Source organism: Bombina bombina, chromosome 2 (assembly GCF_027579735.1).
Source record: "Bombina bombina isolate aBomBom1 chromosome 2, aBomBom1.pri, whole genome shotgun sequence".
NCBI lineage: Eukaryota > Metazoa > Chordata > Amphibia > Anura > Bombinatoridae > Bombina > Bombina bombina.
Window position 1 is genome coordinate 364,387,596 of NC_069500.1, and position 25,853 is coordinate 364,413,448.

The 25,853-nt window shown below is 41.5% G+C and overlaps 1 protein-coding gene across 1 annotated transcript in view; it reads right to left on the bottom strand.

Annotated features, from left to right (window-relative positions):
- The window catches only part of MPHOSPH9 (M-phase phosphoprotein 9), an 855,600-nt gene that overhangs the window by 126,962 nt on the left and 702,785 nt on the right, over window positions 1-25,853 (bottom strand). The window contains exons 18-20 of the mRNA XM_053699773.1: window positions 23,532-23,693; window positions 23,008-23,128; window positions 4,826-4,982 (exon numbers count right to left, since the gene is read on the bottom strand). Of these exons, the coding sequence (XP_053555748.1) occupies window positions 4,826-4,982; window positions 23,008-23,128; window positions 23,532-23,693 (440 nt within the window). The remainder of the gene's footprint in view (window positions 1-4,825; window positions 4,983-23,007; window positions 23,129-23,531; window positions 23,694-25,853) is intronic.

The window sequence follows — 25,853 nt, forward strand, 5'->3', positions numbered from 1 at the left end:
CAGCATTTTCATAGTCAATTCCATTCCTTAGAAAATTACTTTACTGCACATACATTAATAAGCCTGCTAACAGTCGCTTTCACTGCATTAAGGCTTTACTTATATTAATTTGATAACAGCAACATTTTCTTAGTCAATACCATTCCTTAGAAAATAGTTTTACTGCACATACATTAATAAGCCTGCTAACAGTCACTTTCACTGCATTAAGGCTTTACTTACATTAACTTGGTAATAGCAGCATCTTCTTAGTCAATTCCATTCCTTAGAAAAATATTTTACTGCACATACCTCATTTGCAGGAAAACCCGCACGCTGTCCCCCATCTGAAGTTTACCTCACTCCTCAGAATCTGTGAGAAAACAGCCAGTGGATCTTAGTTACTTCTGCTAAGATCATAGAAAAACGCAGGCAGATTCTTCTTCCAAATACTGCCTGAGAGAAAAACAGCACACTCCGGTGCCATTTAAAAATAACAAACTTTTGATTGAAGAAATAAATTAAGTATAAAACACCACTCCTCTCGCGGACCTCCTTCTATGTTGAGACTTGCAAGAGAATGACTGGATATGGCAGTTAGGGGAGGGGCTATATAGCAACTCTGCTATGGGTGATCTCTTGCAACTTCCTGTTGGGAAGGAGAATATCCCATAAGTAATGGATGATCCGTGGACTGGATACACTTAACAAGAGAAATATTGTTACAATCACACTAGCCCTTGAAAACAAAAACCCCAGGCACCCAAACACCTCAGCAGTTTTACTGAGGTGCCTGCCTGTCCTGCAGCCTGAAATTATATTGCCGACAATCCGATCCAGACTTGCAACGGCAGCACTAACAATGAAGCTGACAACTGCATCATACACTGCAGCCGACAGAGACCCAGAAAGCGCGCCAGCAGGATTACCCGCTCCCTAGCAGGGAACCTCCCCCATTTAGTAATGAGCGGACCCGCAGGCATAACGGAGCCTAGTATCCTAATACACACGCTTAACACATGATTCTCAGATAACTATACCCAACAATACAGCCCGGATCCTAACCGGAGTGTAAAAATACTGAGCCACCAAAATTAAATTCTCCCCAACACAGTCCACAGTGCCTCACATTTCTCATAGTATTGATTAGGAACGTATTGTCATCCTAATAGGCACTCATCACTATGTATTATATCATATACGACACAGTTCACACTATGTTAGATATCAGTCTCATTTGGACTGTCTAACGTTAGTCACAGGTCATCACTTGCTGACAGCCAATCTTAATCTCAATTGGGTCTATATGCTCATTTGGGCCCTCTATTTTATTTTATTTAATAATACACACAATGGCCCATAGTAATCAAGGTCTGTCGGACCTGATCCGACAGTGAGGATCAGGTTCGATAGACCTCGCTGAATACGGTGAGCAATACGCTCGCTGTATTCAGCATTGCACCAGTAGCTCACAAGAGCTGCTGGTGCAACGCCGCCCCCTGCAGACTCGCGGCCAATGGGCTGCCAGCAGGGGGGTGTCAATCAACCCGATCATACTCGATCGGGTTGATTTCCGGCGATGTCTGTCCGCCTGCTCAGAGCAGGCGGACAGGTTATGGAGCAGCAGTCTTTGTGACAGCTGCTTTATAACTGCTGTTTCTGGCGAGCCTGCAGGCTCGCCAGAAACACGGGGCATCAAGCACCTTCCGGAGCTTGATACATATGCCCGAATGAGTTTAGCCAAATATAATCTAATTTAGTTAAAATACTTGGTCCGCTATAGTCACTCCTACCACAGTGATGATTGATCTCTAGGCCAATCATGTATCCTGTCTCGTCACCATATTACCATTAGTTACGCTTCTTAAACGTTACTACACTTCTACACCTGACCTTTAATCATAATAGTCAGGTACTTATTTTGTCACCTATTTCATACACCCTCTTAGGGGTTACACAATCTCTCGCAACTTTGCGACACAATATGTACTTAAACATCACTGATTCCTACATAATCATACTATATCCAATAATGCCCATATCACTTTTGTGCTAAACGAGTGTTGTATCATTGTAATGCACCGGTTACTTTACAATTACCATTATTTTATATTTGGGTCCGTTTAAACCCCGCCCTCTACTATGATGTTTTGACTTTTTGGCCAATCACACAAGGTCTCGCTAACCCTATCAATAGTTGCCACACATCAATTACGTCATATTACCCTCCCACGTAACGAAAGTATCGAGCATCTGGCTACAGCGTTTGATACAAACATTAATACATCGATGTATAACCTGACCAATCTACCTATTTTATATATATGTTTGCTAAAATCGGCTGGACAAGTTACACTGACGAAACTGCTCCCCTCAGACATTTATGACGACTGCTCCTATAAGAGAGATATATATATATATATGTGTATCTCTTCGATTGCAGGTATTTCATTAATCATCACCATACAGTTAAAGGATCTAAGTCACATGAGATATAGATATGAGAGAGTATTAATGCATACATAGGGTATTGAGCAATATTGCCAGAATGTCCCTTTTTTCTAATTTTTCTAGCTGGGTTTGTAAAGTTTATAGGATGGATGAAATACCTACTTTAACCTCTCATTTACACACTATGTGCTCAGAATAAATATATAATCTAGGATGACGATCCAGACTATCATTGGATATACACGTCATATTTTGAATTAGTTTCATTATTATTATATATTTTGTATTGATATTGTGTTTATGTATTTGTGCATCAACATATTGTGTTTATGTATTTGTGCATTGACTAATTGTGATGTTAGAGAATACCTCCTTATTTGATTGGTTATGACTTACACAGCATGTTCTCAGGTGTTGTTCATTTTACTAATTATCTAGATTTGTTTGTTTGGCATATATAGCAAGTGTTTTATACCATTTTTTACTAAGCCTGATGAAATAGCCACTGGTTGGCTGAGAAACGCGTTTCTAACTATTTTAATCTTTTAAATAAAGTAAGTTTTATTACTTACAACTTGCTGCCAGTTTATATTTACCTTTTACACCTTTAATCCGTTATTGGACGACTGTGAGTTCAGTATTAAGTCTACTGGGTGACCATATTGATCCCAGCTTGCCACTGCAGCACCAAGGGAGGTGCTCCGCCAAATGAGGGAATATCATACACTCTTACTATTTATTGTGCATCTACAGTACTAGGGTAGAAAAATCTTGATAAATTGCAGTGAGGATTGTACCTCACAAGTTCCCAAGTGCTCAAAAGCCACCACTGCCCTACTGAAGAGACTGACGTGAACTACGGCTAGACCCCAGAAGAGATCAGAGTAAACCTGCTCTGCTTTAAAATAATAAAATCTTGATTGAAGAAAAATTCTCAACAGACACCTAAACTTCACCTCTTCCTTGCACTGCAGGCAAAGAGAATGACTGGGGATTATGGGTAGGGAAGTGATACTTAACAGCTTTGCTGTGGTGCTCTTTGCCTCCTCCTGCTGGCCAGGAGTGATATTCCCAACAGTAATTACTGATGATCCGTGGACTCACTGTGTAATTAGAAAGAAAACAATACTTGTCTGATAAGGTTATTACAAACAGCTCCCCATCTTGAGAAACTGATGTAGGTTGTGAACACTGCCCAAACCTTAATGCTGGAGGCAGAGGCTTGATGCAATGTTTGACTTTCACATTAATTTTAAAATTAATTTGATTTCACATTAATTTGCTTCTTTAAACTTATAGAAGAATGAGATAGCATAAATGGGACACACAGAGTGCAAGAAGAGATATGAAGCCCAGAAGAAGAATTAATAAAAAGGAAATAGTAGTTAACATGAGCAATAGTGCTCCTGAGTCTGCTGTACTTTAAACATCAAATTAGCTTGGCCCTGCTCATGTGCACTACTGTCAAAATAATTGTAGCACACAAGTATGAGCAGGTAGAGAACTCCTGGGAGCACTGTAACTTAAAAGGACATAAAACAGTATGAACTAACATAAGTTTCTAAATATAATATAATGCAGCCAAAGCTTACATGAAAGTAATCTTCTTATGACGAAAGGCAAAGATTGACTGGGGGATGAGGAAAGTGGGAGGAGTATTTAAAGGGCCAGTAAACCTAGAAAATAATGTTATATAATTCTGCACATAGTGCAGAATTATATAACATTATATTAGTGCTAGCTTTATATAACATAATATTGCCTGTGAATTTTTATTAAAAAAAGAGGGATTTTCTGACCCGCCCTGTCAGATTGAGCAAGAGCGAGCTACATTGAGTGTAATGGCGCGGTCGGGCCGGGCTGTGACTAGACAGCTGCCCAGATGCGCTCAGAGGGAAAACCAGACCCGCTCAGTAGAGTTATATAACATTGTTTTCTAAGTTTACTGGCCCTTTAAGTCTTTGGCTGGGGTGTCTTTGCCTCCTCCTGGTGGCCAGTTTCTGAACTCCCAAAAGTAATGAATTCAGTTGTGGACTCTTTCCATTTATGTTTTAACCTTCATTAACCCCTTTATTTCAGGCATAGTTTTTGTTTGCAGCAAGTTCCCCCTGGGCATTTCCATATACGGAAGGTGCTATCAAGGCCATAGCTTCTGCAGAATGCACTCAAACACCCACATTAGCTTGGCTCTTCTTCTGTGCACACCTTTCCTTTCCCTGCAAGATTATTGTTTCAGGGTATCATTCTTAAATGAGGCTCATATGGCGCATTTTGCAGCTGCTTTTTGTTAACATCATAGAAAGAATTGAGGCCAGATCTGCTATGTACAGCTGCCTAAAATGATCTTAAAGTGCCAGCACAAGCAATAGTGTTCACAGCTGCTAGTTAAACATACCAGCAATATACATTTTAAGTGTTCTAGTGAGGCATACTGGAGTATCTTTATACATAAAGCAAAGTTACCGTCTGTGTCTTCTAGAGAACCAAACTGGAGTCTCTTCCTGGGACTTGGATCCTTAAAAGATGATGAATCACCCCAAGCAATATCACATCTAAAAAGGTATGAAGACTATCAAACATGGCAAACAAAACAAACATAAATGCATCAATTTGGGCATATAATTAAAATGCATAATTGAAAACAGCTGATAGCGTGGCATTTCAAAGAACCGACTATTAGGTAACAACTTTACATTTTGAATATAATTTTCCTATAGTTCTGCTGATAAGATAAAAATATATGCAAAGAATAAAATAATATTAATATTTTCATTAAATCACAATTCTGTCTATGCTTGAATGGATGAATGACTCTTTAGTCCAGCTTGATTATCTGTACTACCACTGAATTCCTCTGTATTACTCTGCTGTACTTTCAGACTGTGTTTATAGGAAACTGCTACAGTTTAATCAAAAATTGATTGAATACTATTTTCCTGCTTATTGAACTGTGCACTTAGTAATCTGCCAAAGTTTGCTTAAGCCTTGCAGTGCCTCTTATTCCAGGTACCTTGTCTGCCATATAAACAGAGATTTTGATGACAGATAAAAACCATGGGCCTATTTATCAACTCTGTATGGAGCTTAATGCCCCGTGTTTCTGGCGAGCCTTCAGACTCGCCAGAAACACAAGTTATAAAGGAGCGGTCTAAAGACAGCTGCTCTATAACCTGTCCGTCTGCTCTGAGGCCACGGACAGACATTGCCGAAAATCAACCCGATCCAATACGATCGGGTTGATTGACACCCCCTGCTAGCGGCCGATTGGCCACAAATCTGCAGGGGGCGGTATTGCACCAGCAGTTCACAAGAACTGCTGGTGCAATGATAAATGCTGACAGCGTATGTTGTATTATTATTATTATACTTTATTTATGAAGCGCCATCATATTCCGCAGCGCTGTCCATGGATACAGATTATTTAAATAAAACAATAGTATAAAACTTCTAAGACTAAGAGAGGGACAGAATTTACAAACACATACAGGAGGAATCGAGGGCCCTATTCCTGTGGGATAATCTAGAAGGGTAGGAGGTTGAGAAACATGAGGTGAGGACTGCAAGATTGAGAAAGATGTTAATGCAGAGTTAGAGGAGGGAAATGTTGTTAGATAAAAGGAATATTATTGAGTTGGGTGGCAGGCTTCTCTGAACAGAAAAGTCTTCAGAGAGCATTTAAAGGAAGAAAGATTTGGGCAAAGCCTGACAGCACGAGGGAGAGTGTTCCAGAAGGTAGGTGCTGCACGACAGAAGTCCTGCAGTCTAGCATGAGAGGAGGTGATAGTCGCAGATGCAAGGAGCAGGTCATTATTGGATCTTAGTGGGTGGGCTGGAGTATACTTTTTGATTAGAGAGGATAGGTAGAGGGGAGCGGAGTTGGTGAGTGCTTTGTATGCAAGGGTGAGAATTTTGAATTTAATTCTGCTGTGTATGGGGAGCCAATGAAGGGACTCACAGAGAGGTGCAGCATATACAGAGCGACGGGAAAGGTAGATCAGTCTGGCAGAGGCATTTAGGATGGATTGAAGAGGGGAGAGGCGGGAAAGAGGAAGGCCAGTAAGTAGGTTATTGCAGTAGTCAAGTCGGGAAATAACAAGGGAGTGGATTATTTGCTTTGTGGTGTTAGCGCACAGAAAAGGTCAAATCTTGGAAATGTTGAGTAGATGTTGTAGGCATTTATCGGTGTGTGGCGGGCATGATCCGCAATATATCGGATCATCGCTCGCACCTTCTTAAATATGCCCCCATAAGTCTATCAAGTCTACCCATATTTCCTATTAAGTGTAAGCATAATATTCTAGACCAGTGATGATGAACCTTTGCACTCCAGTAGTTTCAGAACTACATTTCCCATGATGTTCGACTGGACTGCAGAGTGCCTAAGTATCATGGGAAAGATAGTTCTGAAACATCTGGGGTGCCAAGTTTCCCCATCACTGTCCTAGACTGTGCTTGAGTAGTAAAAACTATTTCAACTTAGCAGTATATGTGTTTCAGCTACACTACACACTTATCACTTGGATTGAACTATATAATTATTTACCTTGTTACATTATGCATTAATTTGCCTGTGATATTGTACAGACAAAGAGAAACACATGTTAGATATCCTACATCTGCCTTTATCAGTATATATTTGCTGCTAGAGGAGTAATGTATTCTCAAATATGTATATGGAGAGAGTAGACATCTCCAACCACAAAACAGTATAACCTTCTAGTTCAGAATGTCACTGCAAATATTACTTGATCACAGCCAAATAAGTACGGTAATTGTTGCAAGGGAAAAATATTACATCAAAAAACATAAATATGCTTACCTTATAATTTAATTTTCTTCCGTGGGAAAGAGTCCACAGCAGCATTCATTACTTGTGGGAAATAAGAACCTGGCCACCAGGAGGAGGCAGACACACACCAGCCAAAGGCTCACATACTTCTCCCACTTCCGCTATCCCCCAGTCATTCTGCCGAGGAACAAGGACCAGTGGAAGAAATATCAAGGTGAAAGAGTGCTAGAAGACTATACACGAAAAAATGCATCAAAAAACGGGCGTGGGGCTATGGACTCTTTCCCACGGGAGAAAATGAAATTATCAGGTAAGCATAATTTATGTTTTTCTTCCTAATGGGAAAAAGTCCACAGCCGCATTCATTACTTGTGGGAAAATTATACCCAAGCCAAAGAGGACACTTAATGCAAAGAACGGGAGGGTAGGAGGCGGCCTAATCTGAGGGCACCAGGACTGAACCACATCCCATAAATAAAAAAGTCCAGCTTCTTCCAAAAGCAGGGAGCAAAAAAAAATTAAGAAAAAAGGGCCCCAAGGACACAAACGACAGTCCCAACCTGGGTAAAAACCACATGCAACACCACCAAGCTACCAGGACTCGAAGCGCACTATCGCCCAAAGGCAGATCCCATACACACGCCCCCATAAGGGAACCCTGACCAATAACTTCCCAAAGGAAGAGCAAGGTAGAGGGATAACGAACCAGAACCCTGTCTTCCAAAATCATCAGCCAAATGCAACCGAAGGAGAACAAAGTATCTTGAGAAACAGAAAACCGCACAAAAGACTAAGTAGCACGCTATAGTGCAGCCACAGATAAAGGGAAAAAGACCCCATTGACCAGCTCCCCAGCTGGAGGGAACCAAGGAGTTCACCTCAAACCAAAAAAGAGACAGAGGCCCCTCCCTACGAGAACCCCGCAGCTCGGGGAGAAATGGAACCAGCAAAAACCAAGTTTCTAGACAAAACACCCCTCCATGGAGGGGGGAAAATTCCATTCAGAGAATCTAACCGAGGCAGCTGAAAAGTCAAAAGATGACCAGAACCACAGCTTAGGATCCTTAGATAACCAGGGACGTCCTCAACTACCGCAGAACTGCCGCAACAAGGACCGCCCACAAAAGGAAGACCAACCTGTCAACAACAGTGAAAAAGTCCAGGGACAGATTTCCCCCCCCCCCTTGAACGAGATGGAGGAAACACCCCCAGCCACCTTGAAAGAGTATAACCAAAAACACGGGCAAAGTCCCCCCAGAACCAGAGGAACACCAAACCCAGAAGCCCAATCCCAGGGCATCTCCATTCCTGAACCAGGGACAAATAGAAACACCCCCCCAGAGAGACAAAAGTCCCCTAAGGGAAGACGGAAGACAAGGGAAACCTTGCCCCCCCAGACACAAAACTCGACACAGGAGTCTAAAACGAAGCCAAAATGAGCCAGCCCTCAAAGGAACAGAGACTACTCGAGGTAGCAATCTCAGGGCTCTCCAACAGATACAGTTGTGGAAGATATAAGGACAAAGTGACCCGTATCAATGCACTACACAGGAATGCTGATTCAAGGTCAGAGCACCAGAATAACGGACCCCAAAGGAAGTCCAGAACACATTCCATCACAGAAAACAAAGGCCCCGAGTAGCCATAAGAAGGGGACCAGGCTCTCTAAAGAGAGAAAAAGAAGAACCCCTTCCAGACGCAACCCGAATACTGGAGGGAAAAACCGGGACAAGTATAGACAGAGCTATACCAACACCACCCGGAACCCCAGCCCAATTCCATATCCACAAATAGACCTGAAGAAGAGGACCCCAACCAAAATTCCGGTCAGACACTCCTCACCTGAGGAAGTAACTCGAAAAAACAGGAACTCTAGCCAAAACCTGAGAAAAAAGACCGCAAAAAAACATAATTTATGCTTACCTGATAAATTTATTTCTCTTGTAGTGTATCCAGTCCACGGATCATCCATTACTTGTGGGATATTCTCCTTCCCAACAGGAAGTTGCAAGAGGATCACCCACAGCAGAGCTCCTATATAGCTCCTCCCCTCACTGCCATATCCAGTCATTCGACCGAAACAAGCCGAGAAAGGAGAAACCATAGGGTGCAGTGGTGACTGTAGTTTAATTAAAATTTAGACCTGCCTGAAAAGGACAGGGCGGGTCGTGGACTGGATACACTACAAGAGAAATAAATTTATCAGGTAAGCATAAATTATGTTTTCTCTTGTTAAGTGTATCCAGTCCACGGATCATCCATTACTTGTGGGATACCAATACCAAAGCTAAAGTACACGGATGATGGGAGGGACAAGGCAGGAACTTAAACGGAAGGAAACACTGCCTGTAGAACCTTTCTCCCAAAAACAGCCTCCGAAGAAGCAAAAGTATCAAATTTGGAAAAAGTATGAAGGGAAGACCAAGTTGCAGCCTTGCAAATCTGTTCAACAGAGGCCTCATTTTTAAAGGCCCAGGTGGAAGCCACAGCTCTAGTAGAATGAGCTGTAATCCTTTCAGGAGGCTGCTGTCTAGCAGTCTCATAGGCTAAACGGATTATACTCCGAAGCCAAAAAGAAAGAGAGGTTGAAGAGGCCTTCTGACCTCTCCTCTGTCCAGAGTAAACAACAAACAGGTTAGATGTTTGGCGAAAATCTTTAGTAGCCTGTAAGTAAAACTTCAAGGCACGGACTACGTATAGATTATGCAAAAGACGTTCCTTCTTTGAAGAAGGATTAGGACATAATGATGGAACAACAATCTCTTGATTGATATTCTTGTTAGAAACCACCTTAGGTAAAAACCCAGGTGTTTTACGCAGAACAACTTTATCTGAATGAAAGATCAGATAAGGAGAATCACAATGTAAGGCAGATAACTCTGAGACTCTTCGAGCCGAGGAAATAGCCATCAGAAAAAAAACTTTCCATGAAAGAATTTTGATATCAATAGAATGAAGAACTTTAAGAACCAAGTTTAAGCTCCATAGAGGAGCAACAGGTTTAAACACAGGCTTAATTCTAACTAAATCCTGACAAAATGCCTGAACGTCTGTAAATTTTTGCCAGACGCTTGTGTAAAAGAATAGACAGAGCAGAAATCTGTCCCTTTAAAGAACTAGCTGATAATCCTTTGTCCAAACCCTCTTGGAGGAAGGACAATATCCTAGGAATCCTAACCCTACTCCATGAGTAATTCTTGGATTCACACCAATGAAGATATTTACGCCATATCTTGTGGTAAATTTTCCTGGTGACAGGCTTTCGTGCCTGTATTAAGGTATCAATTACTGACTCGGCGAAGCCACGCTTTGATAGGATCAAGCGTTCAATCTCCATGCAGTCAGTCTCAGAGAAAGTAGATTCGGATGATTGAAAGGACCTTGTATTAGAAGGTCTTGTCTCAGAGGCAGAGTCCATGGTGGAAAGGATGAGATGTCCACTAGGTCTGCATACCAGGTCCTGCGTGGCCACGCAGGCGCTATCAATATCACTGATGCTCTTTCCTGTTTGATTTTGGCAATCAGACGAGGGAGCAGAGGAAACGGTGGAAACACATAAGCCAGGTTGAAGAACCAAGGCGCTGCTAGAGCATCTATCAGTGCCGCTTCTGGGTCCCTGGACCTGGATCCGTAACATGGAAGCTTGGCGTTCTGGCGAGACGCCATGAGATCCAATTCTGGTTTGCCCCAACGGAGAACCAATTGAGCAAACACCTCCGGATGGAGTTCCCATTCCCCCGGATGAAAAGTCTGACGACTTAGAAAATCCGCCTCCAAGTTCTCTACACCTGGGATATGGATCGCTGACAGGTGGAAAGAGTGAGTCTCTGCCCAGCGAATTATCTTGGAGACTTCTGACATCGCTAGGGAACTCCTGGTTCCCCCTTGATGGTTGATGTAAGCCACAGTCGTGATGTTGTCCGACTGAAATCTGATGAACCTCAGTGTTGCTAGCTGAGGCCAAGCCAGAAGAGCATTGAAAATTGCTCTTAACTCCAGAATATTTATTGGGAGGAGTTTCTCCTCCTGAGTCCATGAACCCTGAGCCTTCAGGGAGTTCCAGACTGCACCCCAACCTAGAAGGCTGGCATCTGTTGTTACAATTGTCCAATCTGGTCTGCGAAAGGTCATACCCTTGGACAGATGGGCCCGAGATAACCACCAGAGAAGAGAATCTCTGGTTTCCTGATCCAGATTTAGTAGAGGGGACAAATCTGTGTAATCCCCATTACACTGACTGAGCATGCATAATTGCAGCGGTCTGAGATGCAGGCGCGCAAATGGCACTATGTCCATCGCCGCTACCATTAAGCCGATTACTTCCATGCACTGAGCCACCATGGGGCACGGAATGGAGTGAAGAACACGGCAAGCATTTAGAAGTTTTGTTAACCTGGACTCCGTCAGGTAAATTTTCATTTCTACAGAATCTATTAGAGTCCCTAGGAAGGAAACCCTCGTGAGAGGAGAGAGAGAACTCTTTTCTTCGTTCACTTTCCACCCATGCGACCTCAGGAATGCCAGAACTATCTCTGTATGAGATTTGGCAATTTGAAAGCTTGACGCCTGTATCAGGATATCGTCCAGGTAAGGAGCCACCGCTATGCCTCGCGGACTTAGGACCGCCAGAAGTGAGCCCAGAACCTTTGTAAAAATTCTTGGGGCTGTAGCCAACCCAAATGGAAGAGCTACAAATTGGTAATGCCTGTCTAGAAAGGCAAACCTCAGGAACTGATGATGATTCTTGTGAATCGGAATGTGAAGGTAGGCATCCTTTAAGTCCACTGTGGTCATGTACTGACCCTCTTGGATCATGGGTAAGATGGTTCGAATAGTTTCCATCTTGAATGACGGAACTCTGAGGAATTTGTTTAGGATCTTTAAATCCAAAATTGGTCTGAAGGTTCCCTCTTTTTTGGGAACCACAAACAGATTTGAATAGAACCCCTGTCCTTGTTCCGTCCGCGGAACTGGATGGATCACTCCCATTACAAGGAGATCTTGTACGCAGCTTAGGAATGCCTCTTTCTTTATCTGGTTTGCAGATAATCTTGAAAGGTGAAATCTCCCTTGTGGAGGAGAAGCTTTGAAGTCCAGAAGATATCCCTGAGATATGATCTCCAACGCCCAGGGATCCTGAACATCTCTTGCCCACGCCTGGGCGAAGAGAGTCTGCCCCCTACTAGATCCGTTGTCGGATAGGGGGCCGCTCCTTCATGCTGTCTTAGAGGCAGCAGCAGGCTTTCTGGCCTGCTTGCCCTTGTTCCAGGACTGGTTAGGTTTCCAGGTCTGCTTGGATTGAGCAAAAGTTCCCTCTTGTTTTGAAGCAGAGGAAGTTGATGCTGCACCTGCCTTGAAATTTCGAAAGGCACGAAAATTAGACTGTTTGGCCTTTGATTTGGCCCTGTCCTGGGGAAGGGTATGACCCTTACCTCCAGTAATGTCAGCAATAATTTCTTTCAAACCAGGCCCGTATAAGGTCTGCCCCTTGAAAGGAATGTGGAGTAATTTAGACTTTGAAGTCACATCAGCTGACCAGGATTTGAGCCATAGCGCCCTACGCGCCTGGATGGCGAATCCGGAATTCTTAGCCGTTAGTTTAGTCAAATGAACAATGGCATCAGAAACAAATAAGTTAGCTAGCTTAAGAGTTCTAAGCTTGACAACAATTTCAGTCAATGGAGCTGTATGGATGGCCTCTTCCAGGGCCTCAAACCAGAATGCCGCCGCAGCAGTGACAGGCGCAATGCATGCAAGGGGCTGTAAAAACATAATTTATGTAAGAACTTACCTGATAAATTCATTTCTTTCATATTAGCAAGAGTCCATGAGCTAGTGACATATGGGATATACATTCCTACCAGGAGGGGCAAAGTTTCCCAAACCTCAAAATGCCTATAAATACACCCCTCACCACACCCACAATTCAGTTTAACGAATAGCCAAGAAGTGGGGTGATAAGAAAAAAGTGTGAAAGCATATAAAATAAGGAATTGGAATAATTGTGCTTTATACAAAAAAATCATAACCACCACAAAAAAGGGCGGGCCTCATGGACTCTTGCTAATATGAAAGAAATGAATTTATCAGGTAAGTTCTTACATAAATTATGTTTTCTTTCATGTAATTAGCAAGAGTCCATGAGCTAGTGACGTATGGGATAATGACTACCCAAGATGTGGATCTTTCAACACAAGAGTCACTAGAGAGGGAGGGATAAAATAAAGACAGCCAATTCCTGCTGAAAATAATCCACACCCAGAATAAAGTTTAATGAAAAACATAAGCAGAAGATTCAAACTGAAACCACTGCCTGAAGTACTTTTCTACCAAAAACTGCTTCAGAAGAAGAAAACACATCAAAATGGTAGAATTTAGTAAAAGTATGCAAAGAGGACCAAGTTGCTGCTTTGCAAATCTGATCAACCGAAGCTTCATTCCTAAACGCCCAGGAAGTAGAAACTGACCTAGTAGAATGAGCTGTAATCCTTTGAGGCGGAATTTTACCCGACTCGACATAGGCATGATGAAATAAAGATTTCAACCAAGATGCCAAAGAAATGGCAGAAGCTTTCAGGCCTTTTCTAGAACAGGAAAAGATGACAAATAGACTAGAAGTCTTTCGGAAAGACTTAGAAGCTTCAACATAATATTACAAAGCTCTAACAGCATCCAAAAAAATGCAATGATTTCTCCTTAGAATTCATAGGATTAGGACATAATGAAGGAACCACAATTTCTCTACTAATGTTGTTAGAATTCACAACCTTAGGTAAAGAATTCAAAAGAAGTTCGCAGCATCGCCTTATCCTAATGCAAAAATCAGAAAAGGAGACTCACAAGAAAGAGCAGATAATTCAGAGACTCTTCTGGCAGAAGAGATGGCCAAAAGAAATAAAACTTTCCAAGAAAGTAATATAATGACCAAAGAATGCATGGGTTCAAAAGGAGGAGCTTGAAGAGCCCCCAGAACCAAATTCAAACTCCAAGGAGGAGAAATTGACTTATACGAACCAAAGCTTGTACAAAACAATGAATATCAGGAAGATTAGCAATCCTTCTGTGAAAAAGAACAGAAAGAGCAGAGATTTGTCTTTTCAAGGAACTTGCGGACAAACCTTTATCTAAACCATCCTGAAGAAACTGAAAAATTCTCGGTATTCAAAAAGAATGCCAAAAAAAGATGAAGACACTAAGAAATATAAGTCTTCCAGACTCTATAATATATCTCTCTAGATACAGATTTACGAGCCTGTCACATAGTATCAATCACCGAGTCAGAGAAACCTCTTTGACCAAGAATCATACTCCATACCTTAAAATTTAAGGATTTGAGATCCTGATGGAAAAAAGGACCTAGCGACAGAAAGTCTGGTCTTAACGGAAGAGTCCACAGCTGGCAAGAGGCCATCCGGACAAGATCCGCATACCAAAACCTGTGAGGCCATGCTGGAGCTACCAGCAGGAAAAACGAGCATTTCTTTAGAATCTTGGAGAATACTCTTGGAAGAAGAACTAGAGGCGGAAGATATAGGCAGGATGATACTTGTAAGGAAGTGATAATGCATCCACTGCCTCCGCCCGAGGATCCCGGGATCTGGACAGATACCAGGGAAGTTTCTTGTTTAGATGAGAAGCCATCAGATCTATTTCTGGGAGTTCCCACATTTGAACAATCTGAAGAAATACCTCTGGGTGAAGAGACCATTCGCCCGGATGCAACGTTTGGCGACTGAGATAATCCGCTTCCCAATTGTCTATACCTGGGATATGAACCGCAGAGATTAGACAGGAGCTGGATTCCGCCCAAACCAAAATTCGAGATACTTCTTTCATCCAGAGGACTGTGAGTCCCTCCTTGATGATTGATGTATGCCACAGTTGTGACATTGTCTATCTGAAAACAAATGAACAACTCTCTCTTCAGAAGAGGCCAAGACTGAAGAGCTCTGAAAATTGCACGGAGTTCCAAAATATTGATCGGTAATCTCACCTCCTGAGATTCCCAAACCCCTTGTGCCGTCAGAGACCCCCACACAGCTCCCTAACCTGTAAGACTTGCATCTGTTGAGATTATAGTCCAGGTCGGAAGAACAAAGAAGCCCCCTGAACTGAACGTTGGTGATCTGTCCACCATGTCAGAGAGTGTCGTATAATCGGTTTTAAAGATATTAATTGAGATATCTTTGTGTAATCCCTGCACCATTGGTTCAGCATACAGAGCTGAAGAGGTCGCATGTGAAAACGGAGATCGCATCCGATGCGGCAGTCCTAAGACCTAAAATTTCCATGCAAAAGGCTACCAAAGGGAATGATTGTGACTGAAGGTTTTGACAAGCTGATATCAATGTTAAACTTCTCTTGTCTGAAAAGGACAGAGTCATAGACACTGAATCTATCTGGAAACCTAAAAAAAGTTACCCTTGTCTGAGGAATCAATGAACTGATTGATAAATTGATCCTCCAACCATGATTTTGAAGAAACAACACAAGTCGATTCGTATGAGATTCTGCGAAAATGTGAAGACTGAGCAAGTACCAAGATATCGACCAAATAAGGAAATACCAAAAACCTGTTCTCTGATTACAGACAGAAGAGCACCGAGAACCTTTGAAAAAATTCTTGGAGCTGATGCTAGGCCAAACGGTAGAGCCACAAAACTGGTAATGCTTGTCTAAAAAGAGAATCTCAGAAACTAAAAGTGATCTGGATGAATCGGAATATGCAGATATGCATCCTGTAAATCTATTGTAGACATATAATGCCCTTGCAAAACAAAAGGCAGGATAGTCCTACAGTTACCATCTTGAATGTTGGTATCCTTACATAACTATTCAATATTGATAGATCCGGAACTGGTCTGAAGGAATTGACCTTCTTTGGTACAATGAAGAGATAGAATAAAACCCCAGCCCCTGTTCCAGAACTGGAACTGGCATAATTACTCCAGCCAACTCTAGATCTGAAACACATTTCAGAAATGCTGAGCCTTTGCTGTGTTTACTGGGACACGGGAAAGAAAAAAATCTCTTTGCAGGAGGCCTTAACTTGAAGCCAATTCTGTACCTTTCTGAAACAATGTTCTGAAACCAGAGATTGTGAACGGAATTGATCCAAATTTCTTTGAAGAAAACGTAATCTGCCCCATACCAGCTGAGCTGGAATGAGGGCCGCACCTTCATGGGTACTTAGGAGCTGGCTTTAGGTTTCTATAAGGCTTGGATATATTCCAAACTGGAAATGGTTTCCAAACTGATACTGCTCCTGAGGATGAAGGATCAGGCTTTTGTTCCTTGTTGTGAGGAAAGGAAAAAACGATTATTAGACCTAAATTTACCTTAGATTTTTTATCCTTTGGTAAAAAAGTTCCCTTCCCTCCAGTAACAGTTGAGATAATAAATCATTACCCTGGAAAGAAAGGGAAAGCAAAGTTGACTTAGAAGACATATCAGCATTCCAAGTTTTAAGCCATAAAGCTTTTCTAGCTAAAATAGCTAGAGATATATACCTGACATCAACTCTAATGATATCAAAAGATGGTATCACAAATAAAATTATTAGCATGTTATAGAATAATAATAATGCTATAAAATTATGATCTGTTACTTGTTGCGCCAAAGCTTCTAACCAAAAAGTTGAAGCTGCAGCAACATCCGCTAAAAATATAGCAGGTCTAAGAAGATTACCTGAACATAAGTAAGCTTTTCTTAGAAAGGATTCAATTTTCCTATCTAAAGGATCCTTAAATGAAGTACTATCTGCCGTAGGAATAGTAGTACGTTTAGCAGGAGTAGAGACATCCCCATTAACCTTAGGGATTTTGTCCCAAAACTCTAATCTGTCAGATGGCACAGGATATAATTGCTTAAACGTTTAGAAGGAGTAAATGAATTACCCAAATTATTCCATTCCCTGGAAATTACTTCAGAAATAGCATCAGGGAGATTAAACACTTCTGGAATAACTACAGGAGATTTAAAAACCTTATTTAAACGTTTAGATTTAGTATCAAGAGGACCAGAATCCTCTATTTCTAATGCAATTAATACTTCTTTAAATAAAGAATGAATAAATTCCATCTTGAACAAATACAAAGATTTATCAGCATCAACCTCTGAGACAGAAACCTCTGAACCAGAAGAACCATTATCAGTATCAGAATGATGATGTTCATTTAAAAATTCATCTGAAAAAAAGAGAAGTTTTAAAAGACTTTTATGTATACTAGAAGGAGAAATAACAGACATAGCCTTCTTAATGGATTTAAAAAAATAAAATCTCTTATGTTATCAGGAACACTCTGAAAATTAGATGTTGACGGAACAGCAACAGGTAATGTAACAGTACTAAAGGAAATTTTATCTGCATTAATAAGTATGTCATGACATGCAATACAAACAACAGCTGGAGGAATAGCTACCAAAAGTTTACAGCAGATACACTTAGCTTTGGTAGTTCCAGCACTAGGCAGCGATTTTCCTGAAGTATCTTCTGACTCGGATGCAACGTGAGACATCTTGCAATATGTAAGAGAAAAAACAACATATAAAGCAAAATAGATCAAATTCCTTAAATGACAGTTTCAGGAATGGGAAAAAAATGCCAATGAACAAGCTTCTAGCAACCAGAAGCAAAGAAAAAATGAACTTAAATAATGTGGAGACAAAAGCGACGCCCATATTTTTTGGCGCCAAATAAGACGCCCACATTATTTGGCGCCTAAATGCTTTTTGGCGCCAAATATGACGCCACATCCGGAACGCCGACATTTTTGGCGCAAAAGAACGTCAAAAATGACGCAACTTCCGGCGACACGTATGACGCCGGAAACAGAAAAGATTTTTTGCGCCAAAAAAGTCCGCGCCAAGAATGACGCAATAAAATGAAGCATTTTTAGCCCCCGCGAGCCTAACAGCCCACAGGGAAAAAGTCAAATTTTTTAAGGTAAGAAAAAAATAATTGATTCAAGTGCATTATCCCAAATATGAAACTGACTGTCTGAAAATAAGGAATGTTGAACATCCTGAGACAAGGCAAATAAATGTTTGAATACATATATTTAGAACTTTATAAACAAAGTGCCCAACCATAGCTTAGAGTGTCACAGAAAATAAGACTTACTTACCCCAGGACACTCATCTACATGTTTGTAGAAAGCCAAACCAGTACTGAAACGAAAATCAGCAGAGGTAATGGTATATATATAAGAGTATATCGTCGATCTGAAAAGGGAGGTAAGAGATGAATCTTTACGACCGATAACAGAGAACCTATGAAATAGACCCCGTAGAAGGAGATCACTGCATTCAAAATAGGCAATACTCTCCTCACATCTCTCTGACATTCACTGCACGCTGAGAGGAAAACCGGGCTCCAACTTGCTGCAGAGCGCATATCAACGTAGAATCTAGCACAAACTTACTTCACCACCTCCATAGGAGGCAAAGTTTGTAAAACTGAATTGTGGGTGTGGTGAGGGGTGTATTTATAGGCATTTTAAGGTTTGGGAAACTTTGCCCCTCCTGGTAGGAATGTATATCCCATACGTCACTAGCTCATGGACTCTTGCTAATTACATGAAAGAAATAAAACCTTGTTGAATAAATATTTTCTTAAGGTAACCCTCTAATTTTTTTTATCCATTGGATCTGAAAAAGCACAACTGTCCTCAACCGGGATAGTGGTACGCTTTGCTAAAGTAGAAACGGCTCCCTCCACCTTAGGGACAGTCTGCCATAAGTCCCGTGTAGTGGCATCTATTGGAAACATTTTTCTAAATATAGGAGGTGGGGAAAAGGGCACACCGGGCCTATCCCACTCCTTACTAATAATTTCTGTAAGCCTTTTAGGTATTGGAAAAACATCAGTACTCACCGGCACTGCATAGTATTTATCCAGCCTACACAATTTCTCTGGCACTGCAATTGTGTCACAGTCATTCAGAGCAGCTAATACCTCCCCAAGCAATACACGGAGGTTCTCAAGCTTAAATTTAAAATTAGAAATCTCTGAATCAGGTCTCCCCGAATCAGAGACGTCACCCACAGACTGAAGCTCTCCGTCCTCAGGTTCTGCATATTGTGACGCAGTATCAGACATGGCTCTTACAGCATCTACGCGCTCTGTATCTCGTCTAACCCCAGAGCTATCGCGCTTGCCTCTCAATTCAGGCAATCTGGATAATACCTCTGACAGGGTATTATACATGATTGCAGCCATGTCCTGCAAAGTAATCACTATGGGCGTCCCTGATGTACTTGGCGCCATATTAGCATGCGTCCCTTGAGCGGGAGGCGAAGGGTCCGACTCGTGGGGAGAGTTAGTCAGCATAACTTCCCCCTCGACAGACCCCTCTGGTGACAATTCTTTTATAGATAAAGACTGATCTTTACTGTTTAAGGTGAAATCAATACATTTAGTACACATTCTCCTATGGGGCTCCACCATGGCTTTTAAACATAATGAACAAGTATCCTCTGTTTCAGACATGTTTGTACAGACTAGCAATGAGACTAGCAAGCTTGGAAAACACTTTAAAGCAAGTTAACAAGCAATATAAAAAAACGTTACTGTGCCTTTAAGAGAAACAAATTTTGTCAAAATTTGAAATAACAGTGAAAAAAGGCAGTTACACTAACAAAATTTTTACAGGGTATGTAACAAGTCAGCAGAGCATTGCACCCACTTGCAAATGGATGATTAACTCCTTAATAACAAAAACAGAATAATAAATGACAAAAACGTTTTTTAAACACAGTCACAACAACTGCCACAGTCTACTGTGGCTTTTTACCTTCCTCAAACACGACTTTGAAGCCTTTTGAGCCCTTCAGAGATGTCCTGGATCATGCAGGAAGAAGCTGAATGTCTCTGTCAGTATTTTTATCTGCACAGAAAAGCACTAAAATAGGCCCTTCCCACTCATATTGCAACAGTGGAAAGCCTCAGGAACTGTTTCTAGGCAAAAATCGAACCAGCCATGTGGAAAAAAACTAGGCCCCAATAAGTTTTGTCACCAAACATATATAAAAACGATTAAACATGCCAGCAAACATTTTATATTACACTTTTATAAGAGTATGTATCTCTATTAATAAGCCTGATACCAGTCGCTATCACTGCATTTAAGGCTTTACTTACATTAATCCGGTATCAGCAGCATTTTCTAGCAAATTCCATCCCTAGAAAAATATTAACTGCACATACCTTATTGCAGGAAAACCTGCACGCCATTCCCTCTCTGAAGTTACCTCACTCCTCAGAATATGTGAGAACAGCAATGGATCTTAGTTACTTCTGCTAAGATCATAGAAATCACAGGCAGATTCTTCTTCTAATGCTGCCTGAGATGAAACAGTACACTCCGGTACCATTTAAAAATAAAAAACTTTTGATTGAAGTTAAAAAACTATCTACAATACACCACTCTCCTCTTACTACGTCCATCTTTGTTGAGAGTTGCAAGAGAATGACTGGATATGGCAGTGAGGGGAGGAGCTATATAGCAGCTCTGCTGTGGGTGATCCTCTTGCAACTTCCTGTTGGGAAGGAGAATATCCCACAAGTAATGGATGATCTGTGAACTGGATACACTTAACAAGAGAAAACACAGAACCGATCTCAAGGCAATAAAATCCACAACACAGAGCAAAACTCCGACATTCAGAAATTAATGTCCCACATCGGCGCCCGACCCTAAGAGGGTGGATAAAATTCCGGAAAAAAACAGAATCAGAAACCGAAACAGGCGACCCCATAAAACCGGGTTCCTGCTAGAAGAGACCACCAGCAGCGAGAAGGCGAGTAAGGCCGCCGCGTGGCAAGCCACAGGCTAGCCAACCCACAGCACTGCTGCCGGATCAGAGAATGCAGGCATGATCCCATTATGTCTTGCATACCAAGCAAGTTCTCCACCTCTATCCGCGAAGAGGATCCATTAAAAGCGGAACGAAACGAGGTCCAGAATAGAGTGGCACGCCCAATCTCTCCCGGTATGCGGGCCCGAGGGTCCGGTTGTAGATGTATAGGGTAGTTTGTAAAAAAAAACCAATATAACAATAAAACAAAACACTCAAGGTCCTGCCGGACCTGCCAGGCGCAACATGTGTCACTGACAACTCAACAAAGTGCACACAAACACCGGATCCAACAGTCCGCGAACAACTTTAAAGGAAGTAATAAAAAGCAAGTCCATCCCAGAAATTCCCAAAGAAATAATCAAATAAAAATATAAAAAATATCCTAACCGGATGAAAAAAAAAATTAAGATAGCCCGAAGGCATCCGCCAAAAAAACTCTGGGAAAGGACACGAGCAATTGACAGGAGACACATTCCCCGACTGTTAGTGGAAAGTGTCTCCCAATAAGTCGAAACGACGACTGAGTAGAACGCCCAGCCTCGCGATCCGATAACGAAGGGTGCAACATGGAGCAATATTCACCCCCAGAGGAGACTGAATAGACCCACCCGAAGTCCGGACACCCGGGATATTCGGGCAAGAACACAACCGCGCTGAAACCTCCGGGTCCTGCAGGTGAACCAGCGCCATCAATATATTGAAGCGGAAATGACCCGCCATCTCCAGGGGAAACAAGCCACCCTGTGTGGAGGGAGAATTAACATTAGGGTTATCCACAAATGTGGAGGAAGGGTGCTGTTGGAAATCTGCCGTTTGAGGGACAGAGCCCCCAGAGGCTGATGGCTCAATAGGCCCCTGGTTCCCCGAGCCTGAGGAACCAGGCGTTCTAAGAAGGCACAAGAGACAGAACTGATAGACTTGCGTCAGTGGGGCCAAAGCACCTTCCTCACAAGAGGAAGATTCAAAATTAGAAACGACAGTCTCAGCTTCAGAATCCTCCATAGTTAAAACCAAAGAGAAAACAGGAATAAATAAAAAAAAAACAAACAATGAACCGCACCTGACACCCACAATGGCTGGGGCACTCACCACCAGTCTTCGTCGCCACACGGTCAGGAATGCGGAAGCGTAACAACGCCCGGGCATAAGGTGATCCGCAAAGTCCAAAAAAGCGCCCCAAAAAAATGCGGCAACTAGGCCCCACTAAATCCTCCAAGCAATTGTCCTATCTCAGCCCCAGAGCCAATACCCACCACACAAAGCAGGGAGATCACATAAGAAACATGATTAAGGAACCCCACCCTGTTCACAAATCCCCCCTAAGGAGGAATTATCCCATGATTCCTAGATCCGTACAGAGGAGTCTCACTGAGACCCACACCTATCTGTCACATAACATATTGATAAAATTAAACGATCTTACCGGAATCTACACCGAACTCCCACTGCATCTCCGGACTCTAACATTCGCCCAGGCCCTCACTGAGAGACTAACAGGACTACTTAAAACTACTGTCTCATTGCGAAGAGTACTACCCTCCATGAGAGACACATGTTATGTAAAATTTAATAAAAGTACTTTCTTTAAAAAATAAAACTTCTGACACGTCTCTGCCAACCTCCTGGGACGAAAGGCAAAGAATAACTGGGGGATAGGGGAAGTGGGAGGAGTATTTGATCCTTTGGCTGGTGTGTCTTTGCCTCCTCCTGGTGGCCAGGTTTTTATTTCCCACAAGTAATGAATGCGGCTCTGGACTCTTTCCCATTAGGAAGAAAAACAAACTTTGCTGAAAGGCATTATATTATCTTCCATTAAATATTTAGAGAAGATTTTAAACTTTGGCTTGTTATTAAGTATCTGATTCCTTGTAAACAGCCTTGAATTTAAGCCATGAGAAAATAAGGTGTATTGCCGCGAAAATTTGTACCTTGTTGGGACTGCATCCTCACCACCTAGTAGTTGGCTTAAACCAGGCGATAAATTCTCTCTTGGAGAACGTTTTGGACTATATTTTATAGACAATGGCGTTAACATCAATTCGCGCTTTGCTGCAAAAATGAAAGGATTGTCAATTATTAAAAAGCAAATTACATGAAAAGTTCAGTTTACATGATGTTGACTGAAGTGCATAACATTTAATTCGCACATTTAAAAACATGTTTTTATATTTTAAAGCAAAGTAAACTTTGTTTGGTACACTTTAAAAAAGTAAACAGTGTTCCTATATATAAAAATTGCAAATTAGCTGACAGAAAACACTAACTTTACCAACAGTTTTGAAATTAGATAGAAAGAAGCAGATTCTCTCTCTCTCTTATGTTAAAAAAAATCTTGAAGTATTAATGTATTTTAAACAAATTCAAATTTAAGGATTAAACAATTAATTAAATCTCATAATGTATTCAATAACATTGGCTGTTGAAATATTCTAGTATTTTTAAGTAAATTTACTTGGAGTGGTAATGGTAGCTGCCTTCCGGTTTAATGGTGGGAGAGAAGAAGATCGTGGCGCAGGAGGAGTGTTCAGTCTTCCGTGGCGATCTTTTGGTTTGTTTGGTGATCCACAAGGGTTCACACTGTCTGTGAAATTTACAGTTTGTCTGCAAGACAGTCCTACATAACGCAAGAAGATTTTTTTAGGCAAAGTAAAATACATGTAAATGAACATTTAATAATTTTAGATATACTACTTAATTTGCTAAATCACTAAATCACAGTGCAGGTAATAAATCAAACAATAATAATAATAATAATGATTAAATCAGTTTGGTTCATATATAGGCCTCTATTTATCAAGCCGTCAACCGCAAATACGCTGGAATTCCGCAGCGTATTTGTGGCGAGGCTGATTCGCCATAGTTATCATGCCCTACAGACTGGCAAAAGTAGAATATAGTGACGTAACATACGATCCACTGGACTCAGTCCGACACAGATCGATGCTTACGTCACTACAGATGTTCCGAACGCAAGTTCGGCACAATCTGACTACTTTTGCTAGTTATCAAAGAACAACCAGGTACGCTCGCCACTATTCCGGCCCAGCATACCTGGGTTTTCAATCCGCCACCCTGGAGGCGGCGGATCCCATAGGAATCAATGGGAGTCTGAAAGCAGCGAAAGCTCATGTTCGCTGCTGCCCGATATCTCATTGATTCCTATGGGAAGTGTCTGCACCTAACATGTACCCCGAGTCTAAATACCCCTAATCTGCCCCCCTTACACCGCCGCCAGCTACAATTATACTTATTAACCCCTAAACCGCCGCTCCTGGACCCTAGCGCCACTTACTTTACACGTATTAACCCCTAAACCGCTGCCCTGACACCGCCGCCACCTACATTATACGTATTAACCACTAAACCGCCGCCCTGACACCGCCACCACCTATATTATACGTATTAACCCCTAAACCGCCGCCACATACATTATATGTATTAACCCCTAAACCGCCACCACCTACATTATACGTATTAACCCCTAAACCGCCGCCCTGACACTGCTGCCACCTACTTTAGACAAATTAACCCCTAAACCGCCACTCCCGGACCCCGCCACAACTAAATTAAATGGTTAACCCCTAAACCGCCGCTCCCGGACCCCGCCGCCACCTACATTACATTTATTAACCCCTAATCTGCCCCCCCTACACCGCCGCCACCTACATTATACTTATTAACCCCTAAACCTAAGTCTAACCCTAACACCCCCCTAACTTAAATATTATTTAAATTAATCTAAATAAACATTCCTATAATTAAATAAATTCGTCCTATTTAAAACTAAATACTTACCTATAAAATAAACCCTAAGACAGCTACAATATAACTAATAATTACATTGTAGCTATTTTAGGGTTTATTTTTATTTTACAGGCAACTTTGTATTTATTTTAATTAGGTACAATAGTTATTAAATAGTTATTAACTATTTAATAACTACCTAGCTAAAATAAAGACAAATTTACCTGTAAAATAAATCCTAACCTAAGTTACAATTACACCTAACACTATACTACAATTAAATAAATTAAATTATTTAAATACAATTACCTACAATTAAAATAAAATTAACTAAAATTAACTAAAGTACAAAAAGAAAACCCACTAAATTACAGAAAAAAAAAAAATTACAAGAATTTTAAACTAATTACACTAATCTAAGCCCACTGATAAAATAAAAAATTGCCTACCCTATACTAAATTACAAATAGCTCTTAAAAGGGCTTTTTGCGGGACATTGCCCCAAAGTAATCAGCTCTTTTACCTGTAAAAAAAGAAATACAGCCCCCCAACATTAAAACCCACCACCTACACACCCAACCCTACTCTAAAACCCACCCAAACCCCCCTTAAAAAAACCTAACATTAACCCCCTGAAGATCACCCTACATTGAGCTGTCTTCACCCAGCCGGGCCTAAGTCCTCAACGAATCCGGGTGAAGTGGTCCTCCAGATGGGCAGAAGTCTTCATGCAATCCGGCCAAAAGAGGTCCTCCAGATGGGCAGAAGTCTTCATCCAGGCGGCATCTTCTATCTTCTTCCATCCGACGAGGAGCGGCTCCATCTTGAAGACATCCGACGCGGAGCATCCATCAATCCCGACGACTAAACGACGGTTCCTTTAAATGACGTCATCCAAGATGGCGTCCCTTGAATTCCGATTGGCTGATAGAATTCTATCAGCCAATCGGAATTAAGGTAGGAAAAAACATAATTTATGTAAGAACTTACCTGATAAATTCATTTATTTCATATTAGCAAGAGTCCATGA